Source organism: Poeciliopsis prolifica, unplaced genomic scaffold (assembly GCF_027474105.1).
Source record: "Poeciliopsis prolifica strain line A6 unplaced genomic scaffold, Auburn_PproV2 SCAFFOLD030, whole genome shotgun sequence".
Taxonomy (NCBI): domain Eukaryota; kingdom Metazoa; phylum Chordata; class Actinopteri; order Cyprinodontiformes; family Poeciliidae; genus Poeciliopsis; species Poeciliopsis prolifica.
This window is the reverse complement of record NW_026562405.1, coordinates 4,786,506-4,807,647: the sequence shown is the minus strand read 5'-3', so window position 1 is coordinate 4,807,647 and position 21,142 is coordinate 4,786,506. Positions and strand designations below refer to the sequence as shown.

General features: G+C 37.7%; 1 protein-coding gene across 2 annotated transcripts; it reads left to right on the top strand.

The window, feature by feature from the left end:
- Window positions 1–16: 16 nt before the first annotated feature.
- dennd6aa (DENN/MADD domain containing 6Aa) lies at window positions 17–20,992 on the top strand. 2 transcript variants are annotated; one of them, XR_008607275.1, is made up of 20 exons: window positions 17–397; window positions 906–944; window positions 1,526–1,568; window positions 6,003–6,115; window positions 7,871–7,951; window positions 8,604–8,709; window positions 9,397–9,476; window positions 10,151–10,210; window positions 10,301–10,356; window positions 10,968–11,090; window positions 11,247–11,342; window positions 12,136–12,230; window positions 12,311–12,376; window positions 12,458–12,522; window positions 13,836–13,925; window positions 13,997–14,160; window positions 14,270–14,372; window positions 15,422–15,496; window positions 16,149–16,493; window positions 16,608–20,992. XR_008607275.1 is itself a non-coding variant. In XM_055050138.1 (19 exons), the coding sequence occupies exons 1-19, from the start codon at window positions 167–169 to the stop codon at window positions 16,278–16,280; spliced, it is 1,818 nt and encodes a 605-aa protein (XP_054906113.1). In that variant the 5' UTR covers window positions 17–166; the 3' UTR covers window positions 16,281–20,992. The 2 variants fall into 2 exon arrangements, 1 of the variants encoding a protein (XP_054906113.1); XM_055050138.1 differs by having other exon boundaries at window positions 16,149–20,992.
- The last annotated feature ends 150 nt before the right edge of the window (window positions 20,993–21,142 follow it).

Sequence of the window (21,142 nt, the reverse complement as noted above, 5' to 3'; positions counted from 1 at the left end):
ATTGGCCCAGCTGCGTATGCTACATGCTAGCTAAGGCGCTTGTTTCTGTTTTGTTCTGTTTTGCGGCTTTCTGCTGTCCTCCAACAAGACTCTGGGTTGAAAAACTTAATTTATCAGATTGTTAACAGTCCTTGGAGCACCTGGACGTCTGTGTCGAGTCGTGGTCATGGCTCTGCAGGGGCCGGAGGAGGTCGGGGAGCAGCTTGAAGAGCCGGAGGACCTGGACGACCAGGACGCTAGCAGCATCTCCCCGGCCGAAGAGATAACCCTTCCGCCGGGGACGGGGGGCGACGAGGAGCCGGAGGAGGCTTTCCTCCTGCCGTGGGACCGCTTTTCCTCCTGGCTGCACTGCATCTGTGTGGTCGGCTTCGACCTGGAGCTGGGCCAGGCGGTGGAGGTAAAAACAACTCGGCTGTTGTAGTTAGCAGCTGCTGGAGGCTCAGGCTACGTCCTGGAAAGGAATACCCAAACAAATTTCTTATTCATTCAGATTTAGCTACAAGGTTTTCCCAGCAACGAGTTTCTCCAAAAATATACTAAACTAACAGAACATTGTTAGTAAAAATACTTGAAATGGTTTTTGTTTAAGTTTCTGTTGAAATGTCAGCTTTCATGAAATTAAACTGGTCCAAAACATGAGTCCAGATAAAAATTGTTCTGTTAATTCAAACTGACCAGAAACAAGAGAAGTTTGGTCTGAATTGAATTCAGACAGTGAGGAGAAAAGGTAGAGGTGTTGTTTTTTACTTTGTTGTTGTTTCTCCACTCCAGACTAGATTCAAAGTTTATTAAATTGCATATATTTCACAAGTAATACATCCTGAGACAAGATTCTGCTTTAAATTATGTTTAGTTAAAAGGTGAAAACTGATGAACTCCTGTTTTATTGTTTATTTTCCTTCCAGGTAATTTATCCTCATCATTCCAAACTGTCAGAGAAAGAGGTGAGTCAAACTTCATTGGACGTGGCTGTATCCAAATCACACGGCTTATCAATAGCACAGACGGAGACATTTTTCATATTGTTGATCTTTATTGTGGTCAAAAATAAAAAAACAGAAACAGTCAATATTATGGAGATTTTTCATTAGAGCAGCATCAATAAATATCAATAAACTGAAAATGTGATTAAATACAGTTGCTGTGTGTTTAGTAACAAAAACACAACATATTTGTATAGCTGAAGTTCTGTTAAATCGGTATGTTTTTTTTTGGAAAAGTATTTGTGGTTACGGAATAAATGACAACAGAGAAGATGTAAATATTTTTTTCGAAAATATTTACATCCAGAAAGCATATTCATGTGTTAGAATGACCTAGTCAAAGGCATAAATCCAACTCAGAATCTGACACTTAAACATTTCGAAACAAACTCAAAGCAAAGAAGAAAGGCCATTTCTGTACAAAGCTGTTGGAGACACAGGAGTGGGACGAGAAAGATGCAGAGGAAAGAAGAAGAATTTCATGTTTGGTGTTGATGCTGTTGTCAGCAGGGAGTTAATGAGATTAACATGTTTTCTTTCAGAAAACAAGCATCTGCTACCTTTCCTTCCCAGACTCCAACTCAGGTGAGTTCCTGTTTCAGCAGCTTCCTTCTTTTCTCTGCACCAGAACAATCAAAGCTTTATAGAAGATGAAATGTCACCATGAAACTAATTCATCCTAAGGGCCTTTATTTAACAGAAGTTAGATTCTAACTAGAAATATGTATGTCCACCATTATTAAAATGTAATTTATGAACATGAACAGCCAGCCTGACATTATCTGACCCATAAGGTTCCAGGGGAGAAAATTGACTGAAATCATACTTTATTCACACCACTTTGAGCACGACCCTCCATCTACAAGCACATCCAAAAATTGTGAATATTGTTCAACATGTGAGGATAGGTCTATGGGGAATACTAAATATGTTCATTACATTTTTTGCACAAAGTCTTTCTGACATAATGTGATGTATTTTTTTGTTAGTAATTTAAATGTAACTAAAGAAAAGCAAATTAAATAGATAAAATAGATGCACTATTATACAACTGTACATCTTTGAAAAGCAGAAGTAGAGCATCCTGCACAATGAACAAGAATGCAGCAGGTGGTTTCTGAATGGTAAGTTGACAGCAATCACTTGTCATTTCCAGCAGCCATTATCACTTGGTAAAGCCAGCTGGTCAGTGCCTGCTGATTTGTGATGTTACATCCTGGAGGTTTTGAAAATGACAAATTTTCCTTAAAGAGGGAAATATTTCAAGTAGTAGATTTAATGATTGGTGTTCAAATAAAGTTTGAACACCAATTTTTAACAAACTCGTTTTTCGATAAAACATTTCTCTGGTAGGATGAGTTCCCCCCCTTTGTAAAACGGTTTCATAATTGGTTTATTTCACAAAACTGCAGTGGGAACACTTTCACATGAGTCACATGATCAACAATCGGATGTTACTGCTGGTGGAAAATACGACAAAGAAGAAGACAGGAAGTAGTTGGAGGATGTATTTCACATGAAGTAATTAAAAACTTGTTCATGTGTGATTTTTTTAAATTGAGTTAAAATGCATATGAATTTTTTTATTTTATTTATTAGTTTTGTGCACATTTTTAATGGAAGTGCAGAACTCAGTAGCTAGTAAACAGTCTTCCTGTGTGTAACTGACTGTCAGCTTATGCAGCAGTTCTGTGGAGGCCTCAGTGGTTTGCTGGAGAACAAACAGAGTGTTACCAAATGTCAGTGTTTATCAGTCAGCCCCACAGAGTCAGTGACCTTTTAAAAATGCTTCACCTAGTTCAGAGTAAACGGAGACCCAAGTGGATCAGTTCCTGAAATCGCTCACAGACAAAGTAAAGCTGCAGCGGTGTGAATGCAGAGTGAGAGTTTGCCCTCAGGTGTGTTTCTGTTCTCTGTGAGTCAGCAGGTGTTGAAGACGAGGAGCTCTCAGCCTTCAGTTCAGTGACGGGATGAGGACAAAATGCTTTCAGACATGGCAGGCGTGCTCTAGAAGCACAGAGACTTTAAACTCAGGACCTGCATCTTGGTTTTTCCATGTTTCACATAATTCACATTCAAATCTTGTCATCTGTTGGCGTTTAGTTGGCTTTCTGAAAAGGGAAACGGATTCTGAAACGTGGTTGGAGTGTTTATTTTGCTTCTCAGCTCATTGGACTGAAAATAAAACTGATGAGTTTTAATCTGAGGATGTTTAAATCGGGAAAAGGAAGGTTTGATCTGAGACGCATGAAAAACAAAGATGTTTTAATTGATTGTCTGACACAATACAGATCTTTTCTGACGAGCTGTGGTTCTCGGATTGAATTTTGATGGACGAAGGCTAACGACTTCTGGTAAACTTGTTGTTTTGTCTCCTCAACCAACCAACACTGTCTAATCAGCTAACCAGGCTGATCTTTCACTTCCAGCATGAACAATGCCACCTTTTTTTATTGCTTTTACAAATCAATCCTGATCACCAAAATGTCACTTTTTTGACAAATTCTTTAATGTCAAAGTAAAAGACGATTTCTACAAAATAATCATTAAATCCAAATTATTAACATAAAATAAGTGCATAATTGTTCACCTCCGTTTAAAGTAACTGACCTAATTCAACAGGTTCAGCCAATTGATGTTTCACAATGATTATAATGGAGATCATGGGATTGTCTCTACAGTGATTTGATCCAACCAATCAGAGAAACGCTTATTGAAAAGTTTTTTGCTTTGTTTATTGGTTAAATATTGCTTAGTTTTGGTTTAGTTTTTATTTGTTATAGTACTAGTTTTATAGTATTTCATACTTAGATTAATTTTTAGGTGCAGAATTTTGAAAAGTCAAAGTATTATGATTATTTGTACATCGACTGGGTAATGAATACTTTTTTTAAAAATTGTTGTTGAACAGCCGTCTGACTGTTTTCTCTCTGCTTTTGCTGCCGCCATTTTGCAGCTCAGATACGCGCCATCAGGAGGAATATGGAGTGACGTAAATTGCCAAAAGTTGACTTAATCAGTTGGAGAAATCAATTTCTTCAAAGATTTATTTCTTTAAATTAAACTTTTATTAGAATTACAGAAATTTAATTTAAATCTTTAAATGTTTAATAGCGAGAAAAGACAGCGGAGCACAAGAATTCAAACTGAAGAGCCGTTTGAATTCCTTCAGGATGAATGTTCTTGAACGCAGCATGACATCATGGAGTCTTCTAAGAACTGACTATTTGTCCGTTGGGGCATCAATATCTTAAAACTTTGATTCAGACTTTAATTTTACCTTCTGACTCCCGCTCCGTCCGCCAGGAGGTGCCTGGGAGGGTGCGAAGATCAGGTTGAGGTTAAATGCCGTTTAATGACTGTGCACTTCCTGATTTCCCTTTTCCTCTTCCTGTTTGTGTCAAGAACCTGGAGCACCAGGAAGACGCTCAAGAAATCACAAATGCATCTAAACAAATTCATATTTCTGGCTTGAATAACTTCAGGTTTGATATGCAAAGGTGACTGAAGGCAAAAAAGGAAAAGTTTTCTCTTGTTTTTATAAAACAAAAGAGTGGCTTTGTAAAATTATCACTCAAATATCTTCACAATTGGAACAATAGGAATTTGCATTTTGGAGCTGTTAGTGTTTCAAAATCTTCTTTGAGGAGATGTCAAATTAAATTAATCATGCATATACTGCAAATGAAGACATTCTAGGCTCCAGAACAAGATTATTTATAAATTAATGTGACTGAAGTAAAAGTAGGAAAGTGATTCTGTGAGATTTAATGATTTCAGTTAATGTCCCATCAAGTTTTACGTATCAAAAAGCCATAAAAATCATAATTTATACAGATAATTTATATTAAAGGTGAAGCTGGTTTTGCACAAACAGATCCATTTTAAAGCAGCAGTGGTTTGTAAAATAGAGGTTTGTTTTAGCTTCACATCATGTTGTACTGTTATTCCCTCATCAAAAACACACCTGGAGTGTTGCTTTGATTCGTCATGAATATTTGAGAGATGTCTTAATCTCCATGGCAACCGTTCAGCTGTGCTAGATACCTGCATGGCTCTAGCCCCGCCTTCAACGCGTAGCTCCTCCTTAGAGGTGCAGTTTCCAAGCTTCAGATCTCACAGAGCAGCCCTCAGGCAACTCCCCCACTTGGCTCCTTCAGACTAGCCAGCAGCAATTAGCAAACCCCTGGTGGAACTGCTTATCTGTTGAGCTCATTATAGGAACGACTCTCAGAGAGATAGAGGTAAGAACATCGTTAAAGGGTTAATGGAGGAGCCAGATTGGGTTGACATCCTGAAGGCGAAGTTTCAGAAAGAGCAGGAGTTTTTAAAGAGACAGCCCCAATTTCAAAGGCATTAAATTAGGAAATAGATTTTTTAAAAGTCAAATTTGATATATGTAGCATTTTTATAACAACTGAAGGTAACATGGTTACTTTCTTATGCTATAAAGTGGCACTGTTTGCCTAGAAAACACATCCTGGTCCTTTAAGTTTTTCTGTTATGTTGATTCTGGCTTACAGCTGTTGAAAATCCAAAGAATCAATTTCTCAGAAAAATAAACTACTACATAAAACCTAAACAGAATCTTTATTACTGAATGTGGGCCTGTAGCTAGCAAAAAGGAACCAAACCGACATTTGACATTTCATCTGTGTGGAGCAATTACAGCTTCAGTAAAAATTTAAACTGTCCTTGGTGTGAAAATCTCTGCTAGATAGACTGACCAGAGAGGAAGTGAGTAGAGAACCAGTGAGGTTTGGTCATGACCTGAACTGTGACTGTAAGACAGCGGTGAGGTGTGCTGTGGGAACACAGGAAACCTTCTTTACATCACCGTATTTCTAAATTTGATCTTCTGAACTTCAAGGACAAACATGTCTGATGCCCGTATTGTGATTAATGGCTTTCAGGAGAAATGTCAGTGGACAAAACTCTTGCATCCGACTGGTATCCCTTTCTCTTGCTTTTTTTAACCTAATGCAATATTTGAAACGGCGATTCCTGTTGTGTTTCTAGGTTGCCTTGGCGACACGCAGTTCTGCTTCCGCTTTCGGCAGGGATCCAACAGGAAGTCGTCCCTTGGGTGTTTCCTGGAAAACACGGATCGAGACGCGCCGCCCTGCCTGAAGGTTTGGAGCCTTAAGGAATACATTTGGCCACATTAGTATTAATAGCAGCTAATCCCTTCCATTCCACCTGGACGGGGCAGGGAGGCGGCTGCAGTGGGAGGCGGCTGCAGTGGGAGTAGGCTGCAGTGGGAGGCGGCTGCAGTGGGAGGCGGCTGCAGTGGGAGGCGGCTGCAGTGAGGGGCTAATGTCAGAGGTTCAGGGGATTTCGGGTTGTCCAACACCTGAGCTAAAGAAATGAGCTGCTTTCTATTTCCTATAGTACTGCAAAGCGGTGGTCGGGGAGCCGAGGCGGTCCACCGTGGTTTTGTGTTAAAAGATGTTACACTGACAGGAAGTGTAAAAATATTACTGGGTAATTATATTTTAGGGAAAACATTGCTATAGAAACACTGTTTAAACCCACAACTAGTCCTGCAAACAACAAATCAAAAAATACAATTAAAATGAACATAAATTATTTGCATTTCTGTTTAATCCAGCGGCTCCATAAGGCCCATAAATGCTAATGTTTTAACACAGATATATAAATGTAACATTTGTTTAAGATTATCAATGCTGCTAAATTTGATTGAATACATAAATTAAATTTTTTTTAATAGTTTAACATTTAAATTTAGATTTTAAGGAGCTGGCAAGTTTACTTTGTAAAAGTTTAAATAACAATATTCATAGTTAGATCATTTTGTTACCACAGCAACAATCTGATGCTCTGAGTTTAATCTTTGAGTTTGAGCTCCGTTTGTTCACATTGTCGCTGGACATTAATAAGGACACAGGGAGACAGTTAAATTTTCTCATGCAATCTTCCAATTAAACGGAGAACTCTGCCCAGAGACACGTCGTTGTCTCTTTCTCCGGACCAGTTCCAACGTGCTTCTCTGCAACTGCATATTTTATTATATTGAGGCGTAGCTTAGTTACAAATCATTTGCATAGAAGGAGTGGCAAACAGAATATACAGCATTTCAGTCAGTTACAAGTCTCTACTCAAACAATGGTGCCATCTTGTATTTATGCAGCTGTTGTCCTCAAGAGTAGCTTCTCAAGGTTCTGTCTTTGCATCTCCTGAGGTTATAAAAACGCAGTTGTTTGTTGTTTCTCTGCACTGTAAAACTTCAGCTCTCGTCCTTCTGGGTCATAAAACACTCGGGACTCTTAGTGTCTGATGTTTTGCTCCTGCTAGGTGTCACTGCTTCTCCCTGGCTGGCATCTGTTGTCCATTTGTCCTCCTGTCAGGGCAGATGTGACTGCAGGCATCCTGCTCCTCCAGAGACAAAGAAACACGCATCCCGAAACAAAGATCTCTCAGCCCTTAAAGTCTCCTAATCTTTAATATTTATGTTTGTATTTATCTAAAAACCTAACAAATTTTTATTGTTACTATCATTCAGAAAACAAAAACAAGCAGCGCCTTGCCTGCGGGCCACCAAGCTTACAATACACTGGGGGAAACCCTGCAATGCAATGCAAATTTTATGTAGACTGTTGCTCTTTTTTTAATTCATACTTTTTGGGCTTCTAGGGACCTTAATTTAGGGGATTTAGCTATAATTCATCAGCCATCTCTCTCCTGTCTCTCTTTCTCTTTAGCCATCTCTTTCTGTAGCTGTCTTCTTCTCTCTTCTTCTCTCTGTAACAACCTCCCCAGATATTTTCCTATATCTATCTCTCTCTGTCCATCTCTCTCCAGCTATCTTCTGTTTCTGTTTATTTTGTTGTCATGCAGTTGTGTATACCTTTGTCTCTGTGTTGCAGCGGGAACAAGGCCATTACTACGGCTATGTGTATTTTCGTCAGGTTCGAGACAAATCCCTGAAGAGAGGATACTTCCAGAAGGTCAGTGGTGATCTGCAGCTCTGCTCTGACTCAAAACCTCAGCAGTAACTCTGAATTCATTCGTCTCAGACAACTTGTGTCAATAAATTCCCTGTAATCACATGTTTTTAATAATCATCAAGCAACATGTCACTTCAGTTGCACTGAACAGGTGCAGTTATTTTAATTTTCCAGTTGTGTAATTCAGCTCAAATGAGATGCTGTAGATTTAGCAGTTGGGGAATTCCCACATTTAAATTCTTTGGATAATTTCAGGTGAGCAGGAAGTGCTTTTTTGTTTTGTGTTGTTGCAGTGACTTAGAGATGAGCCTGAAATGGAAGTACAGAATGAAATCATGCATTAAAGTTGGTTCAGCCACATTAATAATGAAACCTGCATCCTAGTTTTTCCATGTGTATTTGGTTATTTTGTAATGATTTAACAACTAGGAAGGCTGTCTTGGTTCGTTGTTTCCTCTCTTTCTGATTACATGAAACAAATTATTGGAAACATAAATTATTTTGTGGCATATTTTAGCTCAGAACTGAGTTAGTCATCATTTCCCAGAACAGCGTGATGTTCCTTATCGTTTATCAGTGGTTGTAAAACCAACCTTGCAGAATAACTCCTGACGTTTGTCTGTCGTTGTTGAATGATTTGTGTTTATTTCAGTCTCTGGTTCTGATCAGTAAGCTGCCGTATGTGACCTTCTTCCACTCGCTGCTGAAGATCATGGCTCCGGAGTACTTTGAGAAGCAGGAGCCGTGCCTGGAGGCCGGTCAGTCTCAACGTGTCTCTATCTTCATCTCTGTCAACTCTTGGTATTAAACAGTCAAAGTATGAAAAAGTTGAGACCAAAGCACCAGACTGAAGACTTTTATCATCCAGTTTTTGGTAGGAGAGAGAAAACAGAAAAACGATGAATCATGCAAATGAACATTTTTGAGTTTGATTTAATTTATCATATGATTAATTGATTTATTGCTTATTGTGACAGGACTATGCATTTATTTGTTTGAGGTCTCTCAGCTTTCCACGTTTAAAGACTTAAATTGTTGCCATTCTTCCCAGAAAAGTATCTCGAGCTCGATGATGATCATATTAGGATTTTACCATTTTCAGGACAAAATATCTTTTTTTTCTGAAAATGGGACATTTACCCAGTCACTGGAAAAACATTAAATCTTTTTTTTCATTTCAGCAAAACTGTTTTATTAAAATAGCTGCTTCTGGCCGACCTCCGCTATTTTGACATTTGCAAAATTAGTTGTACTTTGTTACAGTTATTGTAAATTTGCAATCAGGATGTATTTTCTGACTCATAAACTAAAGCAGAAATGTTTGCAACACACTGACTGCTGAAAACACTTAGATTTTACCGTCTGCTTCTGCGAACTGTGGCAGAACAGAGAAGATTCGGATCCCTTCGTTTTGTCAAATCTTTTATTTTTTCTGTATTTGTTAGCTTGTAACGATATCGACCGCTGGCCGACGCCGCATCCCGGACGAGTCCTGACTCTGCCGATCATGGGCGTCGTCATCAAGGTAGCTCCACACAAGCCTGATGGGAAGAAGGAAGCTTTTGTTTTGATTTAGACCGAACCAGGATTGTAAAAGGTGTAGCCTGGACAGCATAACATAAAATAGACCTTTTTGAGGTTTTCATCATGTTATAATGTTATTCCCCCATCAAAAACATACCTTAAGGTTTGCCTCGATTCTTTCATGGATGTTTGAGAAATATTTTAATCTTCATGGCAACCTTGGGTCCTTAAGACTAGCCAGCAGCAATTAGCAAACATCTCTTGAGCTCATTATAGGAGCTAAGTTTTCAGTGCAATGCTGGTTAACAGAGGAGCCATGTTGTAATGACTTCCTGGAAGCACAGTTTCAGAAAGAGGAGGAGCTTTTAAAGAGACAGCGCCCAATTTTAAGGTGTTAAATATTAAAGTAAAAATTCTTTTAAGTAATATTTGATATGTACAACATCAACAGAAGAAAATACAGTTCCTTGATTGTGCTATAAATTGGCTCCATGTCCCTGTTAAACACAGGAATCCTTTAACAGTAGTACATTTATTTAACTTAGCCAATAAAAATGTTTGAAATTACTTTTATTTGTGGATTTGTTGTAATTTGGTTCCATCCATCAGTGTTTTATTTTTTGCAGAAAATGGGTCGGACCTCAGTTTTTATATTTACTTTTCTACGTGCTGCAGGTTCGAATCCCAACCTGTTACGATAAACCAGGAACCTCCCAGTTGGTCCAGTCAGCCCAGGTAAAGGTCCCAGAGTGGATTCACGTCTCAGCGTCAGATTTTACTCATTTTGTTTCACACATTGAGCTGAAAAGGGATTTCTGCTTTCAGGGTGACAGTTTGGTTTCAATCATTCTCCCGACAATCCATGAAGTCGACTTGTTCAGGTGAGACTGGTTCTGTTCAGGTGAGACTGGTTCTGTCCAGGTGAGACTGGTTCTGTCCAGGTGAGACTGGTTCTGTTCAGGTGAGACTGGTTCTGCCTCTGTGTGTCTCCATCTGCTGCTCAATGGGTGGAACTGCAGCGTCTATAAACCTTTCACCTGAAAAAACCTCAAACTGTGTTAGAAAGTTTCTTTTTAATTTAAATGTTTTCTGAAACTTTAACTTTTGCATGGAAAGTGTTCTTTTGATTACGCAACAAGAAAAGGTCAGATGATTTTCTGGTTTCTTTATGCAAATAAATCTGCATTCAGCTCAGAAACAATATTCACAGTTATTTAGCTAATTTGTCCCTCAGTGAAAGCAAAATAAAAAAGCTAAATTTGTACAATATATCTGATTCCTGGTTGTTTAATTTATCGCTCTGGTTGGCGTATTGGTTACTGCGACAGCCTTGAACTAAACAAACTAATCAGATTAAAAAGCATTTTCTGTAATTGTCAGACTCTTCTTCCTTCAGGAAGAGGTAAATTTGTGAACTATAATCATCCTGTCGATGCCACACTTTCAGCCCTGTTCTGTACCAAATGTCTGATGAAACGTTTTCTCCATCCAGGTGCTTCTACCCGGTCTTCTTCCACATCCAGATGCTTTGGGAGTTGGTGTTGCTCGGGGAGGCGCTGGTCGTCATGGCTCCGTCGCCCGCCGAGTCGTCAGAAACCGTGCTGGCGCTGGTCAGGTGAGTCGAGACGTTTCTGGCTCGCCTGGAGCCGACGTGCTGCAGCACAAATGTCTCCTACATGCAGAGGAGTTTTGGTTTCCTGCAGAACTGGTTGGTGTGACGAACAGATTGACTGAGATGAACCCGTCCTCCTGTCTCTCCGTTTCTCTGCAGCTGTGTCTCTCCGCTGCGCTACTGCAGCGACTTCAGGCCGTACTTCACCATCCATGACAGCGAGTTTAAGGAGTACACGACCCGGACGCAGGCTCCGTGAGTCAAAATGAGCCGAACTGTTAAAACTCTGAAAATACAGGAGAATGAATCATTTTCAGTCACTTCTCTCATGACTAGGCCTGTCACAGTAACCAATAAATCTATTAATCGCACTCATGAACTAAAACAAATTTTGACATATTTTTACACACTGAAATGACAATACACACGTTTCTGGCTGCTGCCGTTAGCTTAATGGCCAATATCTTGTACACAACTAATGCACAGAAACATCTGAAATATTCATAAGACTATTAAATAATGCTGCTAAAGTTTACATAAATAATTGATTAGCTATAAGAGCCAATTAATTATCTAATTCAATAAGAAGCGGAGGGAAAAAAGTCTGCATTTTTAACATAAAACATGTTTCCCCACACAAAACTGACAATGGACAGGTTTCTAGATCTAGTTCACAGCTGAAACACAGAATAATTATGTATTCACTCTACAGATTGTTTGTCACATCAGGAAAACCCAGTTGGATCGTCAGCAGTTTGGACCTGAAGTCTCACTGACCTTCACACGTTTTAGCACTATTTTAGAACTGGACTCAGATGTGTTTTGATTAGAAAATAGTTTTCAGTAAAACCACTTTTGGAGAAGCAGCAAATGTCAAAAACGACAATAAAATTTAGTAAGAGACAAAACATTCAGAGTAACAGAAAGTACAGGCAACCATTTTTAGTTTTCTGAACCTGGTTTGCATTTTAACAAAGATTTAACTTTGTTAAATATATACAAGTAAAATTAATAAACATGAATTAATTGTGTATTTGTGGATCTGCAGGCCGTCCGTCATTCTGGGAGTGACCAATCCCTTCTTTGCAAAGACTCTGCAGCACTGGCCGCACATCATCCGCATCGGAGACATGAAGCAAGCAGGTGAGCTGCATGTCACCTGATTGTTATAATGAGTAATAAATTCATTATTTATGAATGTCTTACATGTTTGTTTCTCTTAGGAGAAGTGGCCAAGCAGATGAAGGTGAAGAAACTGAAAAACTTGAAAACTCTGGACTCCAAACCTGGTAAAGACTCTTCATTGTTGGAGCCGCCAGCTGATCTCACTCCTGCCTCTGTAAACTGATCTCTGTGTGTTTTCTTCACAGGTGTGTACACTGCCTACAAGCCATATCTCAACAAAGATGAAGAAATCATCAAGCAGCTCCAGAAGGTAACAACCCGGCGCGAGTTGCTGCATGTTTTTACAGCAACCTGGGCTGAAGGAGTCGTAAAACTTCTGCAGATCAGATCTCTTATCTCCTGAAGCCTGTTTGAACACATCGCCTCTCTTCTATCCGATGGAAGCAAAGACATGAAGATTTATGTGGGATAATTTCTTCTTTTATAACTGCTGCAGCTACCGATTGCAGGCTGAGGGGTAAAAGAGCAGGAAGCAACACGAGGGTTATTGCCTTGCAGCAAAAACGTGACTGCTGGGTTAATCGCTCTCTCTAATTGGCAGAGGAAGACAGTAACTAGTTACATTTACTTTAGTAACTTTTTTGAAAAATAAGGAGTGTATTTTTTACTTTTACTTGAGTAATTTAATTATAAAGTATTTCTACTCTTGAGTAAAAGTTCTGAATTTTTTACCCACTGAATGAAAAACAAAAATGTTTTAACCAGAAATCCAGCAGACAGACACACAAAGTTAAAGTTTCACAAGTTTTCTTTAAATTGAAAGAAACTGAATTGGAAACATTTTCTTTTTATTTTTTGTTACTTATATGAATTATCATGTTGGTCCTTGAAATGCCAAAATTTAAAATTTACTTTATATTTTGCTTCATCTGTAATTTTTAAATATTAAATAATTTTTAATCAGTTACTCGGCACTTGAACAGACCTTTTACCAACTACAAGTTACAATATTTTTTATTCTTCAGAGTGATTTCTTGGACGGCTATGTTTTACTTTTACTGAAGTAAAAATATGTTACAATACTTCTCTTACGTCAGTAAATTTTTGGATAGTTTACCCACCTCTGCTAATTGGTCTCATGATGTTTGGGATCAAAACAATCATATTTAATAAATTTATAGAAATAAATCTATTAATTCCACACATATTGACATTTTAAAGCTTTTATTTCTGTTAATTTTGAATTTACCAAAAATGTAAGTTTAGTAGTTGAAAATGTTTGAATGTTTCTGTGGAAAAAATGCACAAACCGTGCTTATAAAAAATAAAATCGGTATCGGCAGGTCAGAAAACTGCAAACTGTTCTAATATTTTAATGTTAAATTGACAATTACTGCTTGATCAAATAACTTTAAACTTTTTTAAATTGTGTAAAAACCAAGGAATGCATTTTAAAAGTCAGATCATTTTATGGATCATTTTCTTTCTCAGCGGAAGGAGGAAAATCTAACTTTAAATCTAACTTGCTCATTTTCATGTCCTGAAAGTGAAAATGTTCTGTGAACTCGTGTCGTTGCGGCCCGAAGCATCACTGGCTCTGAACCGTCTGCTTCTGTTTTTCAGGGCGTCCAACAGAAGAGGCCGTCGGCGGCTCAAAATGCCATTCTTCGCCGGTGCTTTTTAGAGCTGACTCAGAGCTTCATCATTCCTCTGGTAAACGTCGTCAGTTTTATCCACCATGAAAACACACAGCCGGGGTTAAACGCCGAGTCGGGTCGTTGCAGGAGCGATACGTGGCCAGCCTCATGCCTCTGCAGAAGTCCATCAGTCCCTGGAAGAGTCCGCCTCAGCTCCGGCCTTTTGTCCAGGCTGACTTCATGAAGACTCTGGAGAAAGCAGGACCGCAGCTCACCTCCAGGCTCAAAGGAGACTGGATAGGACTCTACAGGTGCCAGCTGTGTATAATAAAGCCATAGCTCTGTAAATGTAAATGCATACAGGAACAAAGTGATGTAAGCCTCTGAGTCGGCGTGAACTCCTGTGATTTTTATTTTTAGGCATTTTCTAAAGTCTCCCAACTTTGACGGCTGGTTCCGGAGCAGGAAAAGAGAAATGACTCAAAAACTGGAGGCTCTGCACCTCGAGGCTCTGTGTGAGGAGGTGAGCGAGACGACCAGATAAATGACTGGTGTGAAACCCCAGAACCGCAAAGTTTGGTCACAACACCAGGAAAACCAGAAAAGTAACTGGGGAAATGAAACCAACTTCAACAACATGTGACCCGTTCATTCATCCAGCCACCGGGGGCGCTGTCAAACTTGACTTGGAGTTACCAAATTCAGCAGCGAGTTGCTGACATTCAGCTTGTTTGGATCCAGTTGGGCATTTTTACCGCTAGGATCTGTTTTTACATCCCATTTTGTCTTTTTTACCACTTCTGCATTTGTGGAATTGAAGTTCATAAGTTCATAGTGTAACTTGGTGTTTTTTGATGGGATTGTGTATAAAAATAGTTCATATCCTAAAATAGGATTATGAACTAAATGTGGACAGGCACACCGCTTTGAATTTACTGATAAATTAGAACATAATCTCAGCCCCAGTCTAAATTCTGCAATATCCAAATACGTTAACTTCTTCTATCCTATATTAAAATAGTGATGTGACCAAATTTCTAAATGTATTTTTAATTTTGGGTATGAAGATTTTTCACCACATGAGGAAGTGAGTAACAGTACTATTAGGAAGCAACTTCCATTATTTAAGTGTTTTAGTAGAAATGGTAAATTCTCTGCATGTGATGCAACTTTGAATCAAAAGATTACTTTGGATTATAAAACTAATATATAAACAATGAAACAAATAATTAATAAGGTATCTTTCAATGTTAAGTTTTTTTATTTCAATAAAACTGAAAAGTTTGTTTCGTTCCTTAAGTGCCTGGTGGATCTAATCAGCATCAATCAGTATCAGGTTTTCACACTAATAACTTCTAATTAATTTATCATCTGATTGACAGAAAAAAACTCCGGTAATGTTTTGAATAATTATATATTCAGGTATTAAGTGGTTAAAATGTTCTATTGCTAACAGATACTGCATTAACATTAAAATAAGTTTATTGGTCAAATTAAAATATTCCTTTAACCCTGTTGGGAGTCTGACTAGTTTTAGGTTTAGGAATAAGTAACTTTTGTTTCTGTCTGCAGGACCTGCAGCAGCGAATCCAGAAGCACTCAGAGGTGGAGGCAGTTGATCTGGTTCTGAAGCTCAAAGACAAACTGGTGAGCACAAACTCCAGTTATATGAATTACATTCAGGTGGAAATGACACCAACAAGCCATCATTGCATTGCTTCGGTGTGGAGGGCTTTAAATGGCATCTAAAGCTGTAGTGGGAGTTTTTTCTTTTCTTAGCATTCGCTTCTGGAGCTCTTAGATTTTTTACCAGAATAAAGTTTTACAACAAAGTTTAAATAACATGAGAACAAAGTGACATCAGTGATTCATTTTTAAGGGAAAATTTTAAAATTTATATGAGAAATGTTGAGAGGAATCTTCTGATGTTACGCTTTGGTAAAAGTTTTACAGATAATACTTAGTAGAAATAATCTTTCAACTCGTCAGCATCAAATTATTATAAGTAACAGGAATTTTTTTATAGATATTGAGCTCATTTTAATTTATCTTGAGTCTAATTTATTTATTGCTTATTGTAGGTAAAATTGTGGTTATACTGAAAATATTATGACTGAATTCTAGCAATTAAGCACAAATTCCCATAGCCTCCCTCTAACACTCATCAGAGAAAAAAATATTTTGTATAATTTGAAACAAAAACTGATTAAATTTGTAAATGGTATGAAAAAAAATCGTTTTGTGTCTAAGCCCTTTTTAAAAGTCTAAAAATCCAAAGTGTTGACGTTTTGTGCTGCAGAGCCAGGCGGAGCGGGAGCAGCTCCCGGTCCGGCCGGGGACTCTGTCCAAACTCAGAGCCCACATCGAGGCCGTCATCCTGGCCTTACCAGAGGACCTGCAGGGCATTCTCCACAAACCGCCCACATCCTGATAAATCCCGATAAATCCCGATAAACGGGTCCAGCTGCTGGCGGGACCGAGGCCCGGCTGGAGGCCTGCTCGGCTCAAACACGGCGCGCTAACTCGGCTTTGGGAATCATGCGGTCTGGACCGGCCTGGAGCTGCCAGATGAAGTGTTTTGTTTGGGAAATAAAGGAGAGCTGATCACGTTCTCACATAGTCCACTACTGATCCTGAACCTGTGGTGAGTAGCGGACAGGAAAACTGACTCAACATTTTTACTTCTGAACATCTTCGGTTCCTATTTTTGAACCGGGCTCCAGAGTTTTCATCCTGTTTTTTTTTTTTTCTTTTAAAGAAAGTGCCCAACAAACTGGCATGCCCTCACACACACCCAGACTTATGCAAACAAACTGAACCGAGCAGAGCCAAGCAGTGCATTATATTTATATTTCACAGAAATGTTCTTTATTGAAACACAAACAGCATTCAGAACCAGCAACCTGCTCTAATCCTGCTGCTGTGAAGCGTCGCTCAGGAGCCACAACACCACTACCAGTCTGGCATATCTCTGCATCGGGTAGCTAACCGTCTCTGCAAGAACATCCTGCTACATGCATGGTGCAAATTTTATTTGTTTTTGCCTGAATTTGTGTCCATTTTTAAACTGAGCTCAGTGATGAAGAAGCAACAGTGGTGCATTTTACACCTCAAAAATACAAATTTCTTGTCCAATTTATAGTGAAAATATGTTAGTTCACCTGAAAGACGACAAAACTTTTCCCAAGCAACTTTTTAGCAAGATATGGAAGCTTGCATTAAGTCAATTCCTTAACTTTATTTAAAAAAGTACTAGTTTCACTGGTAGATTATTTCACTTATTACATGGGAAAAATGTTTTAAGTATAATAATCTGCGAGTGGAACGAGTAAAACAAGCTTCTATGTATTTCTTCCTGAAAAATTAAAAGGTTAAGTGTTTTGTCTTATTTCTAGTGAACCAAGATATTTGCACCAGAAACTAGAGCAGAAGGACTTGGTAAGACTTTGTGTTTTTGCAGTGTATTGAGAAAAAAAGAGGTGTGAAGTTATAATAACAAGAAATAAGAAATATTTATTTCCTTCAGAAGGAAATAAATATTTCCTTATAAATATAAACAGGCTTTCATAACAAACAGGATGCACAAATAGATGTGGTCATGACTTTATGATTCAAGATTTTAACATAAGAATGTGAAAACTCTTGCTAATGTGAAAAATAAGATGCAGTTTATCATCATGCATTTAATTTACAATCTATATTTTTGCTCCTGATTACCTTTTTCTTCTGCTGATTAATGTGTGGAATATTTTTCACTGAGCAGCAGTGAAATTAACACAGACATAAATATACAGACTTAACTAAAATGTATCTATTAATATTTCTTTACTAAATGAGCAACAGGTAATCAAAAACTTAAACACCAGATGATTAATGCTTCGTTTCCACTGAGCGGTATGGATTAAACATTGACTGACGGCCTTCATAACAAACAGGATGCACAAATTTGAATTGTGAACTTTCTCTAATCCACACCAAGTCAAATTTTTACATACAAGCTTAAATATTGTTCATTGTTTCCCAGTAACATTTATGTAAATCTCCAATAGAGGAAATTCAAACTTTTGCTCCGTTTGGTGCAAAACGCAGCAAATGTGACTAATTCTCACCATGACGCTGCCATTACTGTGAAGCACAGTAATGGCAGCATCATGGTGAGGGTCTGTTTTGTTGCGTGACTGGAATAGTGAATGGTTGTTTGTGATGAAAGGCTTGTTTTTGTGAAATCTGCTTCAGGATTTTGTTTTTAGGTTTTTAAATATTTCTTTTGAATGGGACATAAAAAATTTTTGTAGAAAATTGTTTTTAAAAACTACTTTAATTAAGTGCTTGATAAGAAAAGAAAAATGTTCCATATTTATTAATCTACTCTTCGTGAAATAATTATGCATTTCTTACATGAAAACTCTTTGGAAAAAAAGGCTAAAGCTAGCATTTTTTAATAACCTTTACGTTTTAAAGGGAGAGTGTTATGTAAATTTAACTATTTTGAGCCGTGCATCATGAAATGTTATTTTCTCATCAAACACGTACCTTTAATCTCCATGGCAACCATTCACCTGTCCAAAACACCTGTGTGGACCTAGCCCCGCTTTTGGGGCACAGCTCCTTCAGACTAGCCAGCAGCAATTAGCAAAGACCTGGTGGGACATCTGCTGAGCTCATTGTAGGAGCAGCTTTTCAGTGTAACGCTGGTAAAACGATGTTAAGGGTTAACAGAGGAGCCATGTTGGGATGACTTCCTGAAGGCGGAGCTTCAGAAAGAGCAGGAGTTTTTAAAGTGACAGAGGCCCAATTTGAAGTCGTTAAATTACAATGTAAATTTTAAGTCATAATTGATATTTGGAGCATTTTTTATCATCTGAAGGTAACATAGTTACTTGACTACACTATAAAATGGCACTGTGACACATAATACTGCCCCTTTGAAACATTGCTGAGTTCTTTAGCATTTTTGGATAAAGTTATTAAAAATCGTGTTGGTCAAAATGTGGCTCTGGAGCCACAGGTTGCAAACCCTTGAGCCAGATGTTTGAAACTTGGACTCAGCTGACCTGTCTTGGTGGTAGGAAACCGATTTTTAATTGAAGCTGGTGAATCGCTGCAAAAACATTTATCCAAGTATAAGAAGGCTCTCTGAATAATTGAGCTTATATGTATAATTTTGACTGTGAATCAGAGAAAATCCAAAACAATTCCAAATCATTGTTGCTTTTGTTTGTTGTCTGGTCATCCTGTCTTGGACGTAAACGCTTCTGATGTTCTTTAAATCCCAGAAATCAATGACCTGCCTGCGTACCGCTGAAGAGTTCTGGTACCAGGTGTAATAAAACTGACACCTTCTGGATGTCGTTCTGAAGGGAAGACGCTCATCAGAAGCAGCTTTCCACCACTGATCTAGATTCCAGATTAAATCAGAAATCTTAAACCAGACGAGGAGATTGCTTGGTGAGAAACACAAACTGATAAAATTCTGCTTAATGTTTTTTTTATAATGCGCCTAAAAATTGATTCTGTTCAGCTTGGAGCTCCTTTTGGTGTCAACCCGGTCATTTTTTGCCAAAAAACAAATAATGGGAGAATAAACTTTATTTTTAAGCAGTTAAAATGTTTTGTCAGCTGTTTTATATCAAATTAATAAAAACAATTGAATTATTTTAAATTAAAACCAGAAATTTTAGATAATTTTGTTTTATTTTTATGATTTACTGCATAAAGGAGAGTTTCAGGAACTACCAGAAAGAAAACAAAATATTTGAATTTTAAATTAAAATAAAAAGATCCCTGAGTTTACCAGTTAACTTTCATGAGAATAATCAAGAATCAAGACGTTGAAAAAATTTAATTGCAATCGTGAAGTACGAATGTTTGTGGAGATAAATATTGCCTTAAAATGGGAATATAACCAAAGACCAAACTAATTTGAAAAGTAACCTCTCTGTCTGTAAAATATATTTAAAAACACTTTTAATTGTACATTTTCTAAAAGAACCAGAATATTAAATATGAGACCAGATGCATAAAGGGAAGATGATCACTGCTGCATGTTCCAGCTCTATAATCACAACCTGTGGATGTTTTTAAATGCTAAACTATCTTAATATGTTTAATTTTTGAGTCATTTTGTTGACTACATCAGTGAAACAGAAAAATGAAGTGTCCTTATTGAACAATTAAAGAACCTGAGCGCCAAGCAACACTTGTAGGTTTATTGGCAGTGAATTTACAGCTACATGGATGGGAATGACGCTTAGAACCACTGCAAAATTCAAGATTTTCAGTCTGTATAACATGTTTTACTAAACATCCTAGAACAACTAACAATGAAAAAGCAATAACAAATAAAAAATACGTTGACATGAAGTCGCCTTGTGCTGATGGTGTTTGTTTTGTAACGTTTTTTTTTTCTTTCTTTTAAAACATTTTTATGTTTTGACTACATCTGCATTTTAAAGTAATTTGTTGGCCTTTTAACATTGTTTTAAATTAATTTCACACTTAAAATGTTTTGGTTTTTTGAGCCTTAACGGTCGGATGATCCCATTTTGGCCAACTGTTGGGGAAGCCCAAAAGTTTTATATTTGTGAAAAACTTACAATCTTGAGTTGATTTAGAGGCTCGAACACTGCAGATTGAGTTTTGTACATAAAAATGTAAAATGAAAGCTGACAGACTGTATCAGGATGTTCAATCCATATTTTGTTATTAAAACATGTCTTACTAAACAGAATAATTACTCCTGGTGTTTACTTTCCCGAGTTTCTTCATTTGGCTTTCTGAAGAGAACAGAAATGGGAATGGGCGCCCCCTTGTGGGGAACTAATGAAATTATTCATTTAAGAATAATGTTTTTCTTCTGGCCTCAACATCCCCTAGAAAGACAACTTTTTAAAATGTGGATCAACTCGCCCACATCCCATAGTCTGGTAGAAGTTCAAGTCCATAAACTGGAATGAAATCTATGAAATAAATGAAAATCAATGAGTTAAAGTCTCTGATCTAAAAATATTTTTATCAATAGAAAAAAAATCTGTAAACATCAGTTACTTCAGATCAAAATTGTTTACATTGCAATATCACTGATAAAACGCACAATGATTTTTTTTTTCCAGACGGGATCTATTCATGCAAGAATCATCACAGTGAATCTTCAAACTGAATTTTAACAACTAATTTCTGCAGAATAATCAGTTCATGGTCATGACAGAATGAAGCTGCGCTGTGATTTTGATGAAATGTGATGAAACTGTTTTTTTCTGTTCACACAGATTGGTATAAACTTCTGGTTTTATT